General features: G+C 37.0%; 1 protein-coding gene across 2 annotated transcripts in view; it reads right to left on the bottom strand.

The window, feature by feature from the left end:
- The window catches only part of MRRF (mitochondrial ribosome recycling factor), a 714694-nt gene that overhangs the window by 70054 nt on the left and 622399 nt on the right, over window positions 1–22241 (bottom strand). For both annotated transcript variants that reach the window (XM_044058273.1, XM_044058272.1), the window contains one exon: window positions 526–617. In XM_044058273.1, coding sequence (XP_043914208.1) covers window positions 526–617 — 92 coding nt within the window. The remainder of the gene's footprint in view (window positions 1–525; window positions 618–22241) is intronic.

A 22241-nucleotide genomic window follows, 5' to 3' on the forward strand; every position in this document is an offset into this window, starting at 1 on the left:
GTGGAATGCAATTATAAACAGTATCATGTGCCCGTTTAATGTCAGTTTATGAACTGCAGTACTTACCATTAGAACTGTGTTCGTTCTGAAAAGAAATATAATACTTACACCCAAAATTATATGCAGTAAACATTATCCATCTGACATACATTTCAGTAAAATAATTTGGTAAATTAAGCCAAAGCTGCAGTAATTTCACATGTGCAAACTCCGTCTCATACCAACTGCATCGTTATCTAAACTAGTCTGTGGTGTTTTGAAGGGACACAAAGCACTTACCTGATGAGTTACATTTTTTTCAAAAGACAATGGACAACATAGCAGAAAGAAACACTTTCTTTTTTGAGATGTTTAATTTTAATTTAGGAAAACATACCCTGCCAAATCCCAAACTGAGATACAGAAGACACTAATTAAATAAAAAAGTGTAACAAATAAAGCTCAAGCTGAGAAGATGACAACACTAAAGTGATCAAGCATGGCATTTTGTGTAAAATGAGTAAGGAAATGAGTCCAATTACGCACTTAGGAACTGGCACTCTGATGAGAGTTCCATCCACCTCAGGGTTCAGGTTCATTCCACTTTCTCTTATGGCTTTGGCTGCTGCAGATGTAGCCTGAAAGACAGATCAAACAGCAAGTAGGCATTAAATTAAATAACTGTTAACAGAAGAATGAGCTCTGTGCTGGTAATCTGCTCAGAACAAGGAAACATTTACTTTTGCTGTTTAAGATATCAGGAAGTCACCATGAGCTAAAGGGCTTGATCCCACTATGAATAGTGGGTTGTTATGTCTCTTTAGATCACTATCCCACTGCTGGACATGAGGAAGGATGTGAATTAAAGAAAACAGTTCAGGCTTTTTGGAATGGTTTCAGTGATCAGAAACAATACAATTATTCATATAAACGATGGAATGCACCCACATTACAATATACAGCATAGAGAAACATGAACTGTTAAATCCTCAGTATTTGCAAAATAAGCAACAATTTCTTAAACAAGTGATTAGAAATAAATGACTGTTCAACAAATCTGACCACAAGCGGGGTATCTGACCACAAGCAGGGTAGCTATAGGTAAATAAGAAAGCATACAGGATGCTATGGAACACAATGCAAGTTCACCGACTAAGAAGCAATGTTACAACATCTTTCTCTCAGTAAGATACTGCAAATATAAGGAGATCTTATACAATCACACAACACCTTTGTGGGCAATAAAAAATCCTGTATGAAACCCAGTGGTCACTGAAAGGTTCACAGTATAACAGAATATGAATCCCCAATTTCATCCTCTTTCCGTCTCCCTTTCTTTCTTTTTTCTTGCTGCCTCATTTATATGCATCTCCCCATAAAAAGGATTTAAGAATATCAGTGAGGCTATTATAACATAATACAAACATAAATATACAAATGCATGAAAACGTAAACACACATGCACACGTATAAACACACACACACGTATGCATACACAATTAATTATATATATATATATATATATATATATATATATATATATATATATATATATATATATCGACATATGATTTATACAAATGCTGCTGTTCAAAGAGGACTGTTTTAAAGCAAGCACATATCACATGCCTGAATCTGTCTACAAAAGAACTCAACATGAACTGCCAATCAAAACTGAATTGCGTAGCCTAAGACAACAGAAAAAAAAATGGAAATGAGAGACTGGGATAAGTGAAAGATGGAGATTGTGAAGGCAGACATACAGGGGTAAAATGCAATAACACAGTGAACCTTTTCAAGTCAGTGGCTGCCTCTCTTCAGACTTGTATGATCATAAGTTTGAGAATGAGGAAATACTTTGCAACATTTGTGACCTCTGCTTTCTTTTACTGTAATAAAATTCTACTGGCTTTATACAACTATGCACCTGATCAGATATGGTATTGCAACCCACTGTAAAATCAGCAAAAAGACACAGAAATAAAGTGTGTTCCTGTTTTACAATGATAAAGTTGGGGCAGGCAGAAATCTGACAGACAACGCATACTCTGAAATTATTCTGCATGGCAGTAGCAACAGAAGCTCTGCACAAAGGTGCATTTCTGTCACAAGCCAGATGTAGTGGAAATAGATGACAGAGCAGTACGCTCACCATGAAGTCATCCAAGCAACATCTTGAAATACTACTGGAGATATTGAGTGCCTCCTGTCTTCTACTTTAAAAGAAAAAAATGTTTACACACTGTGCATGTTTAAGGAAAGGACAAAAATGTCCTGCAAAAATGCTGATGATCTTTGTGAATAAACAGCAAAACTGCAAAAAGCAATATGAATAAATAAAAATAAACATGGTCTGAGACAGTAAAGTTAAGCTTATATTGTAGAATAACAACTGAAAGATACCATGATAGTTATATTGTTAAAATTAAACTAAACGTTATAATAATATGACAACCATTTTCTGAAATCTGCAATACAAAAGACTGTTGTTTCAATGATAATCTTCTAAGTCTATAACAATGTTTGCTACAAAAAAAGAAAATGGTTCAGCTATTCCCATTATTTATTATCCCAGGAGATTTTAAGGAAAAAAAACATACTGCATGAAAAGGAAATAGTCTGATGGAGACCTCAGGGATCCGTAAGAAGATTCTAACCTCCAAATTACAGAAAATGAGAGGCACAGACCCATGGAATGACATTCTTATAATTAGTCAGTGTTAATCTGGAAATTCTCACCCATTTTATCTTTCTGTAAGCATACTGTTTAGAAGGGCGGAAGTGAAAGAATAAAATGCAACACAGGGTTTGAAGGTGCTCTACCTCCATAAAACTAAAAGTAGAGAAGTCAGATGCAGCAATTACCATCAACAGCATAAGATTATAAAGACCCATATTTAAAAGTGATTAGACGTGCAGATTGGTCATCAGGAAGGGAGAAGAGATGTAAGTAGAAAAATCTTCTTTTCCTAATAGGCTAGCAACAGACCATTTGTGTTGCTCTGTAGCCTCTGAAAGGTGGCAGGGGCTTGCAGAAAACAGACAGCAGTTAGTGGGAAAGCACAAACAAACTTATGCAGAGGCTGTGACTTTCAGGTTGTTCATACTTCCAGATTTACGTCTAAAAATGAATCCAAAAAATCAAAACCAAAAGCCTCAAAAATTAAATATAAAATGTACTATAACCAACAAACACAGATGCAACAGCAAACATAATTGTCTTTTTGCAGTGTGCAAGTGCCCCATCATTCCTCATGTGGTGAGCTTCGCATTCCACACCACTCCCCTTAAATATACTAACTTCATGGTTGTATGACCACAGAGAAAAAAAAAACACCTGGAAAGAATGAAATAAAAATTAGCACACAAAATCAAATTGCCTATAATATCTATCTCATTCTAAAAATTGCAAACAAAAATACCAACTAAATTCCACTCAATAAACTTCTCAATAGCAATACAAACTACACATAATACTTAAAAATCCAGCCATGGCAATAGTGCTTTTGATGAAACTGCACTTCATGGCAAGTGCACTGATGTGATGTAACAGACTGCAATTAAATAGCCATAGATTTTCAAACATGCTCTTTGTACTTCCTACCTTAATATTACTGCATTAAATACACTAGACAGAGTGGGAGCTATGACATCAGAAAAAGCCCAGCAATACAACACAGTGTTGCCAACTAACACTAAGCCTACTTATAAGTACAGCTACCTATTTAAACTGGAGGCAACACTATCATGTCAGCCACTTGTCAGAGCTCACTTGTCAGAGCTCATCATTCCCTGTACCATCACAATCCAACAATAATACTAAGACCATAAATGATGAGACACTAAATCCCTTAATAACTCTCAGAGGCAACAAATCAAGTTACTCGAGCCTCAGCAACATGCTCACAACTGACCTGTTATGCTCACGCCACCTCCAGCTGCCACTGCAAACAAGGGTCACCACAGCTGTATTCCTAAGCCCTTAAGACTGCTTGAGCACGGAACCTCACATGATAACGTCCTAGTCTTAGATCACTCTATGGTTGTATATACTGACACAACACTCACTATGCTGAATAGTGATAAAGTTACAGTAAGCTGTGTTTCAGGTGTCACAAGTTGTGATATCACCAGGGCACTCAGATCTCTTCACCTGAAGCATGCATGCATACAGACTGGTCATTCCCCACATGGAGTGAAAACCTCAGATGCTCAACCATGCAAGATTTGAAGACTGATATGGATTAGCTCTCAATTATCTGTTTCTCAGACCAGAAAGAAATGTCTTGAATAGTATTTTATCATTACTGTTAAAGACATTGTGACAAAAGGAGGTACTGCCAGCACAGGTAGCTAGAATTTTGTAAATAATTATATGTCATTTGGGAATATTAAACTGATTCATACAAGATGCTGGTGTTATAAATGTATCAGAACTGTATGTCGTGTATACCAAACTGATTTGTACAGATGTTTGTTTTGAAAAGCTATTCGTAAAGTGCTTGTGTTTGAAATGTATGCACAGTGTGCCTTACTGGAGAGAACAGAAATGTATATGCACTATTGTAACTGTTTAAATGTATATGTTTTAACAGGAAACTGGAGGGTTAACCTCAGTCCAGCAAATTTTAGAAAAATATCAGAAATCAAATTACTTTATAGGCTAGGCCATAAAGATGCTATCTCGCAAGTTTCAAAGCAGCCAGAGACACGGAGTCTGTACTAGGAAGCTTTTTGTATTGTTTTTTGGGTGAACTAATTGCCACTCAGGAAGAGTGGAAGTGTTTAATTGTTTCCCAACCTCCAGAAGCTCAACAGATCTGAGCAAATCCCGTGTGTGTGTATTTTTACAGGTAGGTGCTACGTTCTGCCAGCTTCCGGCAATGGGGGTTTTGCATGGGAACTAAAAGTCAAATGGCAAGAAATAATGTCATTCTGCAAGCTATCCCAGCAGTAATATTTTTGATATTATTTTGAGAAGTCTCTTAGTGAGACTGAGCATTCTGTATTCGGTCTTGGGCCGGACAACAATAAGGACCATTCACCACATCATCTGCCTTGCTCTATTAAGTAAGTTTTTGGGGTATAGTAACTCTCTTACATACAGTCAGGAATTCAGTGAAGCTTAGTTTATATATTGTTTTTCTTTATTTGTCTGAGTCTGTCCTGCAATGTTATTTTAAATACTTCCTGTGGTTTTTAACTCTGATGTCAGTGTTAATATATATTTAGTATAGTCTTGTTCCTTTATTATTTATTATTAAAATATATTTAAACATTTCATTGTGGCTGATCTTTGTAGAGATATTTAAATTTTGAGAGTACTGGCACATTCATTTGGTGACACTGTGTGGGCCATTCCTAATAGCCTTGCTCTTGGTCAAACTACTGTTTGTATTAGTATTCCTATTACACAGTAAAATTGGACACGCTTTGTTAACAGCCTTAAAGTAGCTGGCGAGGGGTTCTGGTGGCAGTGGTAACTACCTTACAGTCTGGGCAAAAGGGGGCATAGCTAGTTAACCTGTGCCAGCCTTTCCTAGGTGTGTGTGTTTAAATCAAATCTCAAAGAGTGTGGTTGTCAGCTAATTGGGCAGGGATGCAAAGCATTGGTTGGGCAGAGAGGATGCTGGAGGTCTTGGCTTGGACACTTAGCTGAGATCTCACTCTACACCTGTGCCAGTGGGGAGTCTTACTGGGGATCTGGAGAAAGACAGAGAAACCAGCCCCGAACTGACTGTGGTCACTGTGTGTTCTTAAGGGGAACTGCACTTGATGCAGACAGCTGCATCTGGAAATACTGTGTGTACACCTATTATCCTCCCAGTGAACATCCTCCACAGGTGCCAGTGGTGAGGACTGGGGCTCCTTGATTAATGTTCCAATGGTGGGTCATCACAGACACAATGTGAAAAAAATTGACTTCTACAAATGTCTAAATGACTAGTGTCATTCAAGGAGGATCCAATGTCTGCTTTATTGGAAAAAAATAGAAAATAGGTCTACTTCACTACAGGTGGTCTTCATCTTTCCCCACAGGGCTCCTGCATATTGACATTTTCTACCACAACAAAATATACAAGGCAACACAGTCTCTTACAATACAACATACAGAAACATGTAACTTTCAGAACACAGTGCTGTCATGTTTCTTTTTATGTTTTGCCTCCTCCTCCTTGTAATGAACACTAAGCCTCCCTCTCAGACACCTTACTGACACAATTGTTCCTTCTGTGATTCGGAGTCCACCAGCCCATTTTACTCATCATCCCCAGCAGGAGTGGGGATTTTTTGGATATGCATCTATAATCCCACTTCATAGCACAACCTACGCAATAGCTTGTTAATAAGTATAATAGCTTGTTAATAATAAGCGTGCATGCATGTTATTACATGTGCAGCCATTTGTTTGTGGTACTACTCATCAAAGGGGGAGTGTGGAGTGACTAAAGCTCCCCCCCCCCGACGTGGGTAAGCTGGCAACTGCAGCTCAACTGCCACCTCTCACTTCACCTCCTAGGCCACCAGTTAAATGTGGGTCACCTGTTGCAAAAGTCAGGGCTGTATCCCTCTTTGCCAGCACAGCTGGCAGAGGTGAAGTGTTGTGATCAACATTCTTTATTACTTCACCAGCTTATAACACCAATGTATGATGAAGGTGCTCTCACTGAGCCTCTTCTTATGTCGATTAAAGACAGAAACTATACCAGACTGGATTTTAGTATATCAAATTTTTAGTTAGTCTTAGCAGCCTCACCAAGTAATCATTATTTCACATTGTCTTTTGTAACCAACATAGTATTTTGTATCCATCCATAAAATAATGAGATGGAAGAATTTAAAACCAAGACTCACTGAACCAATACAGTGACACCTTAAACAGGTACAACTTAAACCAGCTGCCAACCTGGATGAGGCAGTTGGCCACTATGACCAATTCATTACAGTGATACTACACAATGTAGTTCCAGTGGCAACATTCAGAATCATGCATACTTACTAACCTTGGATGTCAACTACCCCAGAAGCTCTCAAAATCAAAAATAAAAAAATCATGGCTCAAATACACTGTAAATCATAGATCTCCCTTGATTTCTACAATTTGTTATACAAGTTACTTTATTAATAAATATATTTGCTTTCTCAAAACACGCTTAAACTGCCCTACAATTATATTTTGCTTACTTGATTTCTAGAGAATGTATAACATGAATTTCTTTATACATACAGTTTTCATTACTGCACTATAGTTCTTACTGTTTGTGGAGCCCAGTTTTCTCTTATTTTATTTATACATGGCACCATTCTACACATTTCATTTTTAATTCCATGTTGTTTGTAAAGCAGACTTAAACTACCTTGTATTATACTCTAGCTACTTTCTGCATCTACAGATTGTTTCCGAAGCTTCCCCCTGGGCCTCCACTGAAAATGGGACACACACGCTAGTAAGACTTTCCAGTTATTAAAACATAAATAAATACCTAAATGCACTCTGTAAAGACTGGCATTTTGTTTTATTTGAAGAAAAAGAAGGACAGGAGATGCCTATGCACAATAAATAAATCAATACTATAGCAGCATCATTTTATTTGAAGGAAGGCATAACATGGCTATGCAGACTAAATAAATGCTAGAGAGAGTAGTACTACTTTATTTAAAGACAGGCAAAAAGCATGGCTATGCAGATTTTTTTTTTTTTTTGTGTCTTTCGGCTTTTCCCAGTTAGGGGTCGCCAAGTAAATAAATACTACAGAAAGTAGCATCATTGTATTTGAAGAAAGGCGCAAGAACACTTATGCAGGTGTAAAGTTGTACTTATAGGTTTAGATGCTTACATGGTATTGGCATCATTCTTTAGGGTGAGGAATAGGATGCGTGAGGTTTTGGAAGCAGTGCTGCAAACATGTGAGTGACCATGATGGAAAAGAAATGTCAGGGATTTTGTCAGAAACTGACCTGATGACTGAAAGACATGATTAGACGTGCACTATTCTAAAAGCTGCTTTGAGTGATGGACATTTTTCAAGGTGATGAAGTATTGAAGTATGAAAATAACTTGTTTTAAGATCTGACTAGGTATTTGACTTGACAGTGATATTTCAGATGGATGATGGAAGCAGAGTTGGGGACATCATGGTAAGTTAGGTGCAATTTATCAAAAAGGGTGGTGCTGAGGTTTGTAAGGATTCTGCTGCAGTTAAGAAAAGCATGGGCAGGAGGCAGACAACAGTACTTCTGATGCATGCCTGAGATGTCACTTATGGCAAGCCTAATATGGCATGGCTAGTTTGTGGTTACATTGCTGTATTATTTTGACAATGTGATATTCAAACATCCACTGCTGGGTAAAAAAGGTATTCTGGGCAATCAGAAAGTCTTCAGGCTGAAAACGGATGTTATTTTTTGCCATGCAGCTTAAGTCTGGTGATTGGCTAAGACAGTCTGGGACAGAACAGCATGGCTCTGGTCTTGGTGGTATCAAATCAGCTGTTAAAGTCATCTAACACATGGCATGATGTTGAAAAGGATTTCTGAAATATTTGGAATATATTTTTTAAACAGCTTTGGCACAAACATCTAGTACTTGTATTACTGACTGACTGGCCAGATTACTGTGCCCGTGGATATATGTGCTTCGAAATAGCAAAGTACAAAAATAAAGAACAAAAAAAATAATCCAAAAGGACTGAAACTCAAAATACCAAAACAAAAGAAAACTCACATTTCGTGCAGAGAAGCAAGCCATCACGGCACCACCACACCCCCGCAAATTATATATACCTACTCCAAGATTGCAAAACAGTGGAAAAAGAGCAAATTCCCACTCCCTGTTGTTCTATGGCCTCCCACAAAGTAGGTGTTTGACATTACAAACATTCAATTATATGGCATCCTTACATTTACATATACATAGGTGCGCGCGTGCACACACAGACACACACACACACACATTATATATATATGGATATATTACAATTCCTCTAAGACTCATTTGGTCTAAACTGAAAATATATAACAATTTGATCTAAGACTCCTTTAGTACAAAACTCATTTAGTCTACATTTGAAAGAAAAATGTAGTATACTACTGATAATTAGCACTGGTGTGGTTTAGTGTGTTAGGGTGGCAGAAATTACTATGTAATAAATAGTTTATTGCACCATTTGTACCTTGCTAATGCCCACACACAAGTCTGTGCATCAGCAGTAGTTTACTCTGTGTATTTTGTTTCTCTTTTTGCTGCAGATGAGGTACCGTGGAGCTAGTATACTTAATTAAGGGATGGGGTGGAGGGGTGCCTCCCCCTATATGGAAGGTGCAGGGGGGATTGCCTCCCTTCAAAAAAGTAGTTTTGAAGAAGGTTTTGCTATAAAGTTGTAGATATAACATGGTTTGACTAAAATTGTTTTAGATTAAATTTTTACAGAAAAAAATTATTAAATGAAATGTAATATATATATACACATTACAATTCCTCTAAGACTCATTTGGTCTAAAACAATATGCTTAGCCTCCCTCTATATCCCTCCTGGTGATAACATACCAATTCTTGAGGACATCCTCTCTTGGCTCTCCACCAACATCACTAATGAAACTGTCATCCTAGGTGATGTTAACATTAACTGGTCCTCTGTCCAATGCCCAACAAATCCCCAAAATATAAACCTTTACAACTTTTACCAATTAATTGAGTCAATAACCAGACCATCTAAGGACCATTCCTGTGGAAGCACCCTAGACTGGATTCTGGTATCACACCCTCACCTTATCTCAAGTAGTGGTACACTCCCTGACCCTCTCAGTGACCACTTTCCTACTTTTGCTCGACGTCACTCTCCCTCTATACAGCTGTCACATACCACCATCTCCGTATGCTCCTTAAAGAACTTCAACCAAAACACCTTCTCTGACCTACTTAAACAATTCAACTGGAGTCCCCTATATACATTACCCCTAGATGAAGCTGTCACCTATTTTAATACATCATTTCTAAACCTTCGCCACCTTAGCCCCCCTTAGAACAAAAAGAATCAAGAGCAAAACTATCCCATGGTTAACAAAAGACACCTTAGCTATCATGCGCCTTCGTAACAAAGCCTTGAAAAACTACTACAAATACAAAACCCTAGCCTCCCTAAATGAATACAAAACACTCCACAACAGAGTTAGAAAACTCATCAATTCTGACCACAAATCCTACTATATCACCCTCCAAAATAATCATAAGACTAACTCAAAAAAGTTCTGGAATAGTATCTCCTCCCTCTTCAACCCTGGCAAAAAGGAAAACCCACAACCCGAACAAAATACTTCTGATACCGACCTCGCCTTCCAATTCAATAACTTCTTTATTGATTCCATAACTAAATTAACATCATCATTTACTAATAACTCTACTCCCCCAGCTACAACTCCAACTTCCCCTTCCTATCTAGGCTCCTCGACTTCTGACCTCCCTCTCTTCTCCCCCAAACCCATACCCATATGTACTATAAAAAATCTGCTTCTTAAGTTAAAACCTTGCTCTAACGCTCCCAATAACATCTCTTCCTTCTTCCTAAAGATAGCTACTGAAGCCATTGCCTTCCCCATTTGTGTACTTATAAATCAGTCAATCCAAGAAAGTTATGTTCCCCAAATTTGGAAAAAAGCTTACATTATTCCCCTCCATAAGGGAGGTAACAACAACACCATCTCCAACTTTAGACCTATTGCCATTTTATCCCCATCTCTAAACTACTAGAAAAATGTATCCACATACAACTACTACCTTACCTCACCAACAATAACCTATTAACCCCAACACAACATGGATTTAGACCTGGTCATAGCACTACTACTGCTCTTCTATCCTTCCTCGAAACTGTAAATAAAGCTAGAGACTCTAACTATATTGTCACCACTCTCCTCCTAGACCTTTCTAATGCCTTCAACACCATCTCCCATTCCCTGCTACTCAGCAAACTCTCTAACCTACATCTTTCCCCCTCTTGCATCAACTGGTTTTCTAGTTACCTTTCCAATAGGCAGCAATCTGTCAAATGGAAGAAATCTACCTCCTCCTACCTCAACACTGTCACTGGTGTACCCCAAGGCTCCATATTAGGTCCATTATTGTTCAACATCTTCATTAATGACTTCCACCACAATATCCCAAATGCTAAAATAGTCCAGTATGCAGACGATTCAACTATTATCTGTGCTGCAAACTCCATTCCCTCGCTTATACAACTAACTCAAAATGCCTTCTCAACCACTGAAAAATGGATGCATGATAATCATCTCGCTCTCAATCCATCAAAACCAAACTCATGTTATTTACCCCATCAAAAAGCATGACTATCGACATAAACTCTTTCCTCATAACCAGTCAAAATAACACAACCCTAGAAATTGTTTCCAGTGCTAAACTGCTAGGAGCTCTCATTGATAATCAGCTTACATTTGATTCCCATATACAAACAAACATTAAAAAAACACATCAGAAACTAGGCATGTTCTACCGGCATATCCGCTTCCTCTCCTCATCTACTAGATTCCTCCTATCTACCACATACCTCACCCCCTCTCTCCTTTATGGTGCCCCTCTTCTAACCAACCTTAAATCATCTATTAAAACAAAACTCTCCTCCTGCTACAACAAAATCGCAAAATTTGCCTCTGGCCACAGATCCTCCTCCCATCACTGTACTGCCCTCCACAAACTAAATTGGCTAGAGCTCCCAAACTACCTTACCTACACTCAACTAACTCATGCTCATAAGCTCATTTTCAAGCCCTCACTCTGCCCCTCACTCTCCTCTGCCTTCACCATGCACCATCCTAATAGACCCCTTAGAACCAGCACCCAGAACCTAGTTGAACTCCACAAACCTGCCCGTCCTGCTGGCAAACTCTTACTTTCCTTTTCCCTGGCCCGCCTCTGGAACTCCCTCCCATCACATATCCGTAATACCAGCAGCCTTCCAGTCTTTAAATCTCTCCTCCATTCACATCTATCTTCTCTCTGGGAATGCTCCTGCACCCATCCTGCATAATCCTTCCAGCTACTAGTCACCCCTTAATCTGCAACTCTCCCCTTCCTTGAGAACATTCATATTGTAGTTAACCTCTTATGTAAATATTCTCTGTGCACACCTACTAACTAAAATCTAATACTTTCTCTTTCCATTTGCTAGTGAATATAGAAGTTAAAAATTGTAAATGTATTCTTATTGTTACATATGCTCTTCTGTTGTTTGTCCTGCTGCATTAACATTATCTTCTGCTTATATGTACTACTCTGATACTTTAACAAACTGTTTATGTTATATTTATCCTACTATATTTTACTTTACCCTTAGTTGTATATGTTGAAATTGTATCTATGGAGCTTTTCTCCCCAGGACTCCATTGAAAATGGGCTAATTCGGCGCAATGGATTATCCTGGCAAACAAACTTCAAATAAATAAATAAATATATATATATATATATATATATATATATATATATATATATATATACATACACACACACATACGCATATGTGTATCTGTACATACACACACAATCATGTGTGTGAGTAGGTGGGTGTGGGTGTATGTTTGTGTATTCATTTATTTATTTTATTCACCCATGGCACTTGTAGCCGTGGTGGTACAGCGGTAGCATTGTTGTCTCACAGCAAGATGTTCTCCTGTTTGATTCCCGGCTGGAGTGCCTTCTGTGTGGAGTTTGCATGTCCTCCCCGCGGTCGAGTGGCCTCCGAAAGATATGCGTGAATGGGTGTGCCTTCGCTGAAGGTTAGGTGTCGGGCTGGAAACTCAGCACCATAAAAAATCTACTGCCAATCATTAGTGGACAAGAGTTCCGCTGTGGCGACCCCTAACCGGGAAAAGCCGAAAAGACAAACAAACATTCACCCATGGCACTTAAGGCTTGTAGTCGTGACTGAAATGGGTCTGACTCGGTTAATAAATAAGTAAACATACAAGTAATAGTAACCACATGTAGCAAAACAAATGGATGATGAGCACAGAAGGAAACCAGGAAAAAAACTTTCATAAATTTATCACAGTACGTGCACTAGCTCAGGTTTACAAGTCTCTATAAACACAAAATATGTGCCTTGATTAAGTCAGCAAGAGGTCTGAGAAAGCAGCTGTGAATGAATATCAGAAAGCTGAAGGTGCCACCTATATCTCAGGAAACAGAAAAGTAGATAAGAAGTGCAGAAAAGCAGCAACACCACCTTTGGAGGACTAAGCTTTGTTACTCTGGGCAAAAGGATAGTCACCATTCTGTTGCTAGCATACCAAAATACCCTGATCAGCCACATAAAATGACCAAGTTTAATGACTGGTTTCTATTCAGTCCTGAAAAAGAAAAAAATTAACTCTCTGGGGTCTACATGTGGCATTCATGATACTTGACAATTCTAAGCACATCACATCATGAAGCAGTGAGTAACTGGCACTCAGGGACAATAAAATGGACTATACAGTGAATTATTTAGAAGAAAGACAAACTCCTACTTAGGAAAACACTGTGAATGAATATTTGACCTGATTTAGCAGTATAAAGCACTTTTGTGAATTTTAGATTCACCTATCTATTTTAATCTGAAAAGCTGAATAACAAAATTTTTATACTAGTGTCATGTCTAACTCAGACCCAAAGTGGTGCCTCGTAAAGCTGTGTATTATTTATCCAAATATACGAGTCTGATCAGGGCACTTGTGTATTATTTTGTACAATAACTACCAGACTAAAGAACCCATTGCTTGAAAATCCTATGAGATGTAATCAATTAAATTATTTTTCCAAGAATGAAAACTTACCTTCCAAAAAGCAACTGACTCAAAAGAAGACAGAAAAAACACATAATTAAAGTTCCAAACAAGGCAATCACTATGAGATCCGAAAAGTAAATGTTACACAACATGTATTATTCATGGGTAATTGTGACATAAAGCTACATTACAGCTTTACTAAAAGGAGCTACTATAAAGAAAGCACTAATGCTTTTATACCATCTACAGATGACAATAACAGGCTCAGTATCTAATTATGTCTAGCCTAGTATGAGTGTTGCTAAAATATTAGTGTGACAATGTCAGGTAATGGTGAATGTTTTAACTGTTGTTATCTACTAAGTAAAATAGCAATGAACAATGTTTTAATAAGAGTGGAGAATAAGTGTGCAAAGTAAAGTTAGATATTGCTTCACGCTCATATTTAGTTATCTGGCCCTACTGCTCTTTAACTGGTATGTGTTAAATATATGTTATTCCACATCATGCAAGGCAAAATTATTGTTGACCATAAAACAACTTCTAGAAGTACAATGTAAGAATATTCACTAAAAATGTAAGCAGCAAAAAACATACCACTCCCAACAAGAGAGACGTACTAGTATGGTTCTGAACACAGTAAAGTCTAAGAAACAAAATCATGTTAAGAGACAGGATTATATAAAGTTAGCATTTACTTTGATACACTGTTTCTTTAATGATCCTTTGGGAAAATTTTCTAACACCTCTTTAGATAAGGTGGGGCGAATGAATGGGTTACTGAGTGCAATTGCTCATCCTATGTCCCATCCTCTGAATGTTACTCAGGGGTGGAGGTTAATGGGGAAAACCCCATGGCAGAATTATGATACAGTGTCGGGATGCCTCAGTCTCCACTCTGGTCCCAATCCCAAGTACTAGGGATTTAAGGCAGACCCAGTGAATGGGAAGATGTACTGGGTTCAGCTGATAGTTTTTCCCCAAGCAGCTTACTATCAAAGAAGGACTGTTGTCCAGCACACAATGGCAAATTATCAAATCAAAGTCTGCATTCCCTGAAATACATTTTACTACAGCCTGTAAGCCCATATATGTTACAATTAAAACAGACTGGATGGAGAACTTTGGAAAGCACTACTTCCATTACAAAAAATGGTAAATAAATACCAGAAGTCCCAGAAGCACTTTACATGCTGTATTCTGTCATATGCATATCAGCCAATTAAAGTAGCTCCAAATATGTAGAGTTCATAGGTGGAAATTCTCAATGTGCCAATGAGCGCAGTGAGTGGTGAGATGATACAAAACTGGTTGAGCTCTTCATCACATTCACTATTAGGTTTTTCATGGGTATTTTGACAGTTATACTTTGCCAGTCACAACTCAAATAAAAGTGACTCTCCATGAAGTCATACTACCTTACAGTAAGTGTCAAAGAAGTCAGGCAGTTATCTGACTGTTACTATGTCCTATAGTGCTGAAGTAAAAACATCTGAAGAATAATCTAATCCAGTCTGAAGTGACAAAAACACCCTTGTAAATAAACACACATATTCATGAAATAAACACACATATATGCTACTTTCAAAGATGCAACAGTCCATAGAAGTTGTGTCTTCAGAAGGGAACAATAGTCAGTGAGAGTTCAGTAAGAAAAGCATGCACGTCTTAAAGTTTCTATACTTCCCACACTGCATAAAACTGAAAAATGATGTTTACAAAACATTTATTAATCATATTTATTTATTTTCAATTTATATTTAGAGTTCATATTTTATTTAAATTACATGCTTTAATAAAACTGTTGAAGAATTCCAAGATAAATATAGAATTTTGTCAGGATCCATGCAGAAGTAAAAAACATACAGCAACCACAGATAGTACTGTGGAGTTTGGGATATTGTAAGGTACGCATCAACAGAAAAGTTACAGATTAAAGCACAAAAAAAGGACTATGAATTAATCCACTACATAGGCTCAGTACTTGTAGAACTAAACCACATAAAATATGTAAATCAGTCTAATGTAACCAGAATAAAATTTCCATTAGTTTTGTTTATAACCAGAACAGCATGTTCATAACAATATACTTCTAACTTTAGTGATAATGAAAAAAGAATTCTGACCAAAATTGTCACCTATACAACAAATCACTGCAATGATATTACATAATTTAATACTCTAGTTTTATACACATTTTACACAAAATAGCCAGTATTTAATTTTTATTCCAACTACAGGTTAGCACTAAAAGAAATGTCTTCTATGTATCTGCATTCTTATTAAAGAAATGTCTTTTCAGGTAAAAGATAATTCATAAAAATGAATGCTATGCAGTCAAACAGACTATTGTTGATGGGTATGTGAACAGAATTATGTAAGAATATTCTACCAGTGGAGCAATGTAAAATTTTAAAGCTGCATGTTTCATGGTAAATATTACAAACTAACAAGTGGAAAGGAAATGAGAAAATCTGGACATTTTGTGAAAATCTGTACAGTTGAGAGGTATGACTGGGACATGTTTTAAATACTGCTCTTACAAACTTAGAAAGTTACTAGAATAACAGGATTTGTGTTTGAATGTATTTTCTGAAGGATATGGCATCTGAAACTCAAATGCATGTCATTATTTTGCAACTTTAATATTTAGACCATCCCAGTATATTGCCCAAAAACACATTTTTATGAGGAACAGACCAAACATATGAGGCAAAAATCTGGGCATTCCACAAAAATATGTACAGTTAAGAGATATGCTCTGAGAGCAAGGTATCTGGATAAGCCTAAAATAAACAGGACAAAGACTCAAAATAGGAACATATTTTAAATGATTTGTGTTAGCATGCATTGTCTGAAGCAGAGGTGTGTGTGTGTGTGTGTGTGTGTGTGTGTGTGTGTGTGTGTGTGTAAGAGAGAAAGTCAGTGAGTGAAATCTACCACTGGCAGCAGCAAAGAGGTTTGTATACCTCTGGCCCCTTCAGCTGAAGAAATCTGGATAAAGCCTAAAATAAAAAAGGAACAAAGGCTCAAAAATAAGAACAGATTTTAATTATTGCTCTTATAAAATTACAAACTTGCTTAAATAAAAGGATTTGTGTTAGCATGAATTTTCTGAAGGAAATGAAACTCTGAAACTGAAATGTATGTCATTATTTAGTATCTTCTGTTTCCAATGACTTGCAATAAACCAAATATTTTAGGAGTAAGTGACCAAAAAAATAAAGAAAATACCTGGATTTTTTAAAGTGTTAAATTTTAGTTGTAAAATGGTTCCTCCAACACCATTAACATACACTACAGCAAGTTTGAAACATTAGGCGGAGGAACTACTTTACATCAAAAATATATAAAAAAATAATATAGTAGCTAAAAAAATAAGTAAAACAACAATTTTACAGAGGCTCATTCTCCAAGCACAATAATGCCCTCCAATGTGTGTGTTAATCTATAATTAACACCCTTCCATGGGTGTAGTGTTAATCTGCGGCATCAGGCCTCATAACACCCCTTGGGGGTTGTTAATTACACATTAACACATACCTTCTTGGGTATAACTGCTTGCTTGAACTTAGTTTCAGGTACCCCTTCAGGCTAGCACAATATTTTCTGAATCTCAACTTTAATTCCAGTTCAGAATAATCAATGAAGGCACATCTACAAAGGTAACACATTCATTTGAAATGCAAGGTATCACATTAAAAAGCCACGGACTCTATTATGTTGCTGTTATATTCTGCAAGTACAATGAACAAATTCAGGGTCTCCACTAAAATAAACATAAGTGACTCAGTGCTGCACAACAAACAAAGCATGACAACTACATTGTGAAACATTTATACATAGCTTTACATTTTGTTATCCAAAGTTGGTAATCATTTTATAAACAGCATAACTTGTTCCACAGCTCTGGTTCTCTGTCATTCCTTAGCATCTGCCCTTACAAAACAGATTTGTATTCTCCCATAAATGCCATAATTTTGTTTGATTACTAAAATCACTTATATAATGTAAGTAACATGCATATTGTATAAAAATGCATTCAACCTATCTCTCTTTGTAACTTCTACTGCTACTTTCTGCCTGCACTATATGATTGAGACAGTTTTCATTATAATACTTGCTCCAAATGTAATACAGACTCTGATTTACAGTTCTTAAAATATGAAATTCCATTTTCATGAACTAAAATCCAGGAATTATAGAATTTTTAGTGTGCATGTATATGTATCTATACTTCTGTCTATATCTATACATAAATAGATATACGAATAGCTTTATATTTATATATATATATATATATATATATATATATATATATATATATATATATATATGTGTGTTTGTGTCTTTCGGCTTTTCCCAGTTAGGGGTCGCCACAGCGGAACTCCGTTCTGCTAATGATTGGCAGTAGATTTTTTACGTGCTGAGTTTGCCAGCCCTGATGCACAACCTTCAATGAAGGTATGCCCATTCATGCATGCGCGACACAGAAGACACTCTAGCTGACAATCAAACGGCACAACGTCTTGCTGTGACGCGACAACGCTACCGCAGCACCACCACCACAGTTCTATGCACATACACACACACACACACACACACACACACACACACACACACACACACACACACACACAGAATGAAAACAGATTTTAAGTACAGAACACTCTTTAAGGAAGCTGACAGTAACATAAGCAATGCATACAGGAAATAATACAAGTTAAGATGAATGCGTGCTCTGGCCTAAAAATGACAAATTCAATGAAAATCCCATGTTTTCTTAATGCTCACACAGTCTGTATATGGACTCTACTAGTATATTTTCCCAGAAAAAAGGGAAAGTCACTGTCCATGCTTATGATGGACTTCTGTTGGATTTGTTTCCTTTTGGCCCAAGTCATGGCTAAAACAGGGTCATTGGATTAAACTACCTACACAGTTAACAAATACAAAATAAAATAAAATGCATGCCACAAGCAACTGATGGTGCAAAACTAAGCTATAAAGTAGGTGTAAAACCAAGCCATAAAGTACCTGAGGTGTACCCTAAGCAAACTTATGGTCAGTCATGCATTATTCTTTACTTATGGACCACTTCTTTAATCAAAAAATGCACATTTTGTACAATTTAAAACTAATAACACTGAAAAGACCTCTGTATCAAGAAATGTTTGTAGTATAGACTGTTTTTAATTTAAAATGTAAAAGATATTTTGTTTTTATTTGCAAAGTTAATATATGCATGTATTTTTTTAATTTTATAGTATGTTTACCAATATTATAGGTTTTCTAGATTAAGAATTTTCATTAAGTTAAATATCAAAAACAGACAAAGAACAGAATGAAAGTTCTGTAGTAACAGTACATTCTCTCTTGGAAATTCATTCCTGACCATTTTCCAATGCAGGTTGGATCTTCCATTTTCATAAACTTCATATACCACACATTGTATATGACTGAAAATGCCCACCCGATTTTAAAGAGGATATAGCTGCAACAAAAATACCAGTATCAGAAAAGCTTTGATGAACTGCTCTGTACACACCTTTCTCAAATATATCAATTACAAACCATCTATTACATAACAAAATGCATAACACAGATTAATGCATTAGTTTTCAGGGCTAAGTTGAAATCCAGTAGTCAAATGGTAAGAAATTCAATCAGCTGTGCATATATTTATTTAAAAACAACACAAACAAAAATACAGGTCAAGCAATCTCTGAAATTTTAAAGAGGTTTCTCATTTTCTAACAATGTGCAGTGATTTCATGGTTGACAACATTAAGCAGAGGAATAAAGGGATTGTGAGGAGCTTTGCTCCTCCAAAGAGAAATTATTTTGATCATCTCGACATCAGGATTTTTTTTGCTAACTTGCTCCTTTAACCAAGTAACCTAGACCAATGTAAAAGATGTGCTACCACACTGCACATTGGCTCCCTACTACGACTCTGATAACTGTTAAGTCCTGGAATTACAAAAGTTAAACTATGGTAAAAACAGCGAAGGGCGACAACTGCTAGTCTCATTTAAAATTATTTTTTGCAGGGAGCAAGCTCCACCTTCTACCCCTTAATGCAAGGGGAATGTACCTCCCACACCAAAAGGAAGACATCAAAACACAATGATCTCAGACGCAGTATGTGTAAGTCCATATTTTCATGCATTCAGTCTAGAAGTTCCAGGACTTGCACTTATGAGTCTCTGAATTTAAACTGCTACGAGTGTATTCCTTACCAGAAAAAAAAACAAAAAAAAAAAAAAAAAACAAACAAAAAAACAATGGGCCAAAATAATAGGGCTACAAATCTTTTCTGTATGTATGCCTCACCACATATGCCTGTATCAGCTTTATGCTGCAATATCATTAGATGATGAAACATTAACCTTTTCAACCCAAAACTGATCTTCTGGAATCTTTATCAACAGAGGTTTGCAGTAACTTAGCACAGTGCTTGCATAACGCAATAGAACTCAACAGTGTACATTTTGTAATGAGGAGTGCTTGCATAACACAATAGAACTCAACAGTGTACATTTTGTAATGAGGAGTGCTTGCATAACGCAATAGAACTCAACAGTGGGCATTTTGTAATGAGGAGTGCTTGCATAACGCAATGGAACTCAACAGTGGGCATTTTGTAATGAGGAGTGTGCTATTATTAAAAAAAATCCATAACGGACAGCATCTTTAATCTAGTTTCTAAGCATCTTTAATCTAGTTTCTACATGAAGCCATAATGTAGGATATGAATTCTGCCATGCATGCTGCAGTCAAAATTGAATTTCATTTTAATAACCAAAACACATCAATCTACACACCACACATCAGAGAAGTCTGAAAACTCACAATAAATGAGGAAAGAAAGCAAGAAAATAACTGAAGGTCGAAATGCATCAGTGAGAAGCAGCAGCTATATTGTAAAGTACATAAATTTATATATGAACATACGAATACTGAGCTTATTTCTTTCTCCCAACTGTATGCACTCAGGTTGACTATCAGATATATGCATTAGTTTTCTTCTTGTTGATTTATTTTATGATTCACAGACAGGAACAAAATGAGTCAGTACCACTCCTCTTTTTTCTGCACATAGTTTACTTAATCAACAAAGCAAAAAGAAAACTTGTAGGACACTATACAGCAACTTGATAATTCAGGTATAACAATGCATTTATTTTCATTACTGATGAAGACACTCTTAAGCATTTAGCTTGGCCTGTGACTATTCAACATCATCGGACCCCTTTTTCCCATTTTGTACATGGAGTCAGAGTGTCATGTCAACTGTTGACATGTCTTTCTTCATTCAATGCCACTCTTCTATCTTCTTCGGCACTCATGCCTGACGGTTGCAGGGCTTCCCTCACAAAATCCATCCACCTTCTTCCTGTCTGTGACAAATCTTCACCAGACCGCCTTCTGCTTTCCTTTACACGTGTCCAAACCACCGTAATCTGTTCTTTTTGACCTCCTCTGCAATTGGAGTTACTTTGGCTTCTACACTAATCTCCTCATTTCTTCATCTGTCTCAAAGTGCGAATCCCACTACCTGTCTCATATACTTCATAAGCATCACCTCTAGCTTCGCCAGCTGCTCTGACAATACAGTAGTACTGGTTGCACCACTGTTTTGTACACCTGTCACTACTCATTTTATGAAAACATAAGCAAAGCACTGGCTGGTCACAAAGTCACACAATGGACAGCTAGCCTCAACATGACTCTAATTGTATCCTCTTGCTCAAGGGCTGTGCAGAAATGCTGAAGTAAATCACCTTCTAAACACAATGCTTAAGTGAAATGGGTGGCTGCCTTATGTACCTCTGAAGACAGTTATTAGCTAAAATTAATGTTATGAGCATTTTTAAAAACAGACTGTTCTACTCTGGTGTGCTTTTTGTTTACCACACTTAAAGACTTACAAGGACACCTTCCTACTTTCTGGTACCTACCTCTGCAGTCCATGTAAAAATGCTGACAGCCAGGCAATGGACATAAGCAGGAAGATATTTGATGCTTGGGCTAGGGAGCATGGAGTGTCAGCAAACTGCCCAGCAGGCCATCACATCTCAATCACTGTCCACAGACCACCAATGAATGTGAAAGCCCACCTGTATTCTTAGAGAATGTAATACTTGACTTCTGGACTACTACTGAAGAAGCATTAATAGTGCCTTTTTCAATATACATGGGGGGCTAAACAGAGATGGGGTGTCAGGAGAACAATAAAGAGGCAATAAAAAGGCAGCAACTATTTATGGTGTGTGATTATTATGAAGATGACTTTAAATGGTAAGTAAGGGGAAATAGTTTAAAAATCTTTCAGTGAAGAGCTGAAATTTTAGACATCCAAAAGCGTGTAATGCCAAGCCTTTAAGGATTCATAAATCTGTAGCTCCAGCCAGTAGCTTAATTAGTATAAGGAAGACCATACATTCCTACAGATTGCCAGATGCTAGTTTACTTCATTACAA

Source organism: Protopterus annectens, chromosome 16.part0 (assembly GCF_019279795.1).
Source record: "Protopterus annectens isolate FY-2018-M chromosome 16.part0, PAN1.0, whole genome shotgun sequence".
NCBI lineage: Eukaryota > Metazoa > Chordata > Ceratodontiformes > Protopteridae > Protopterus > Protopterus annectens.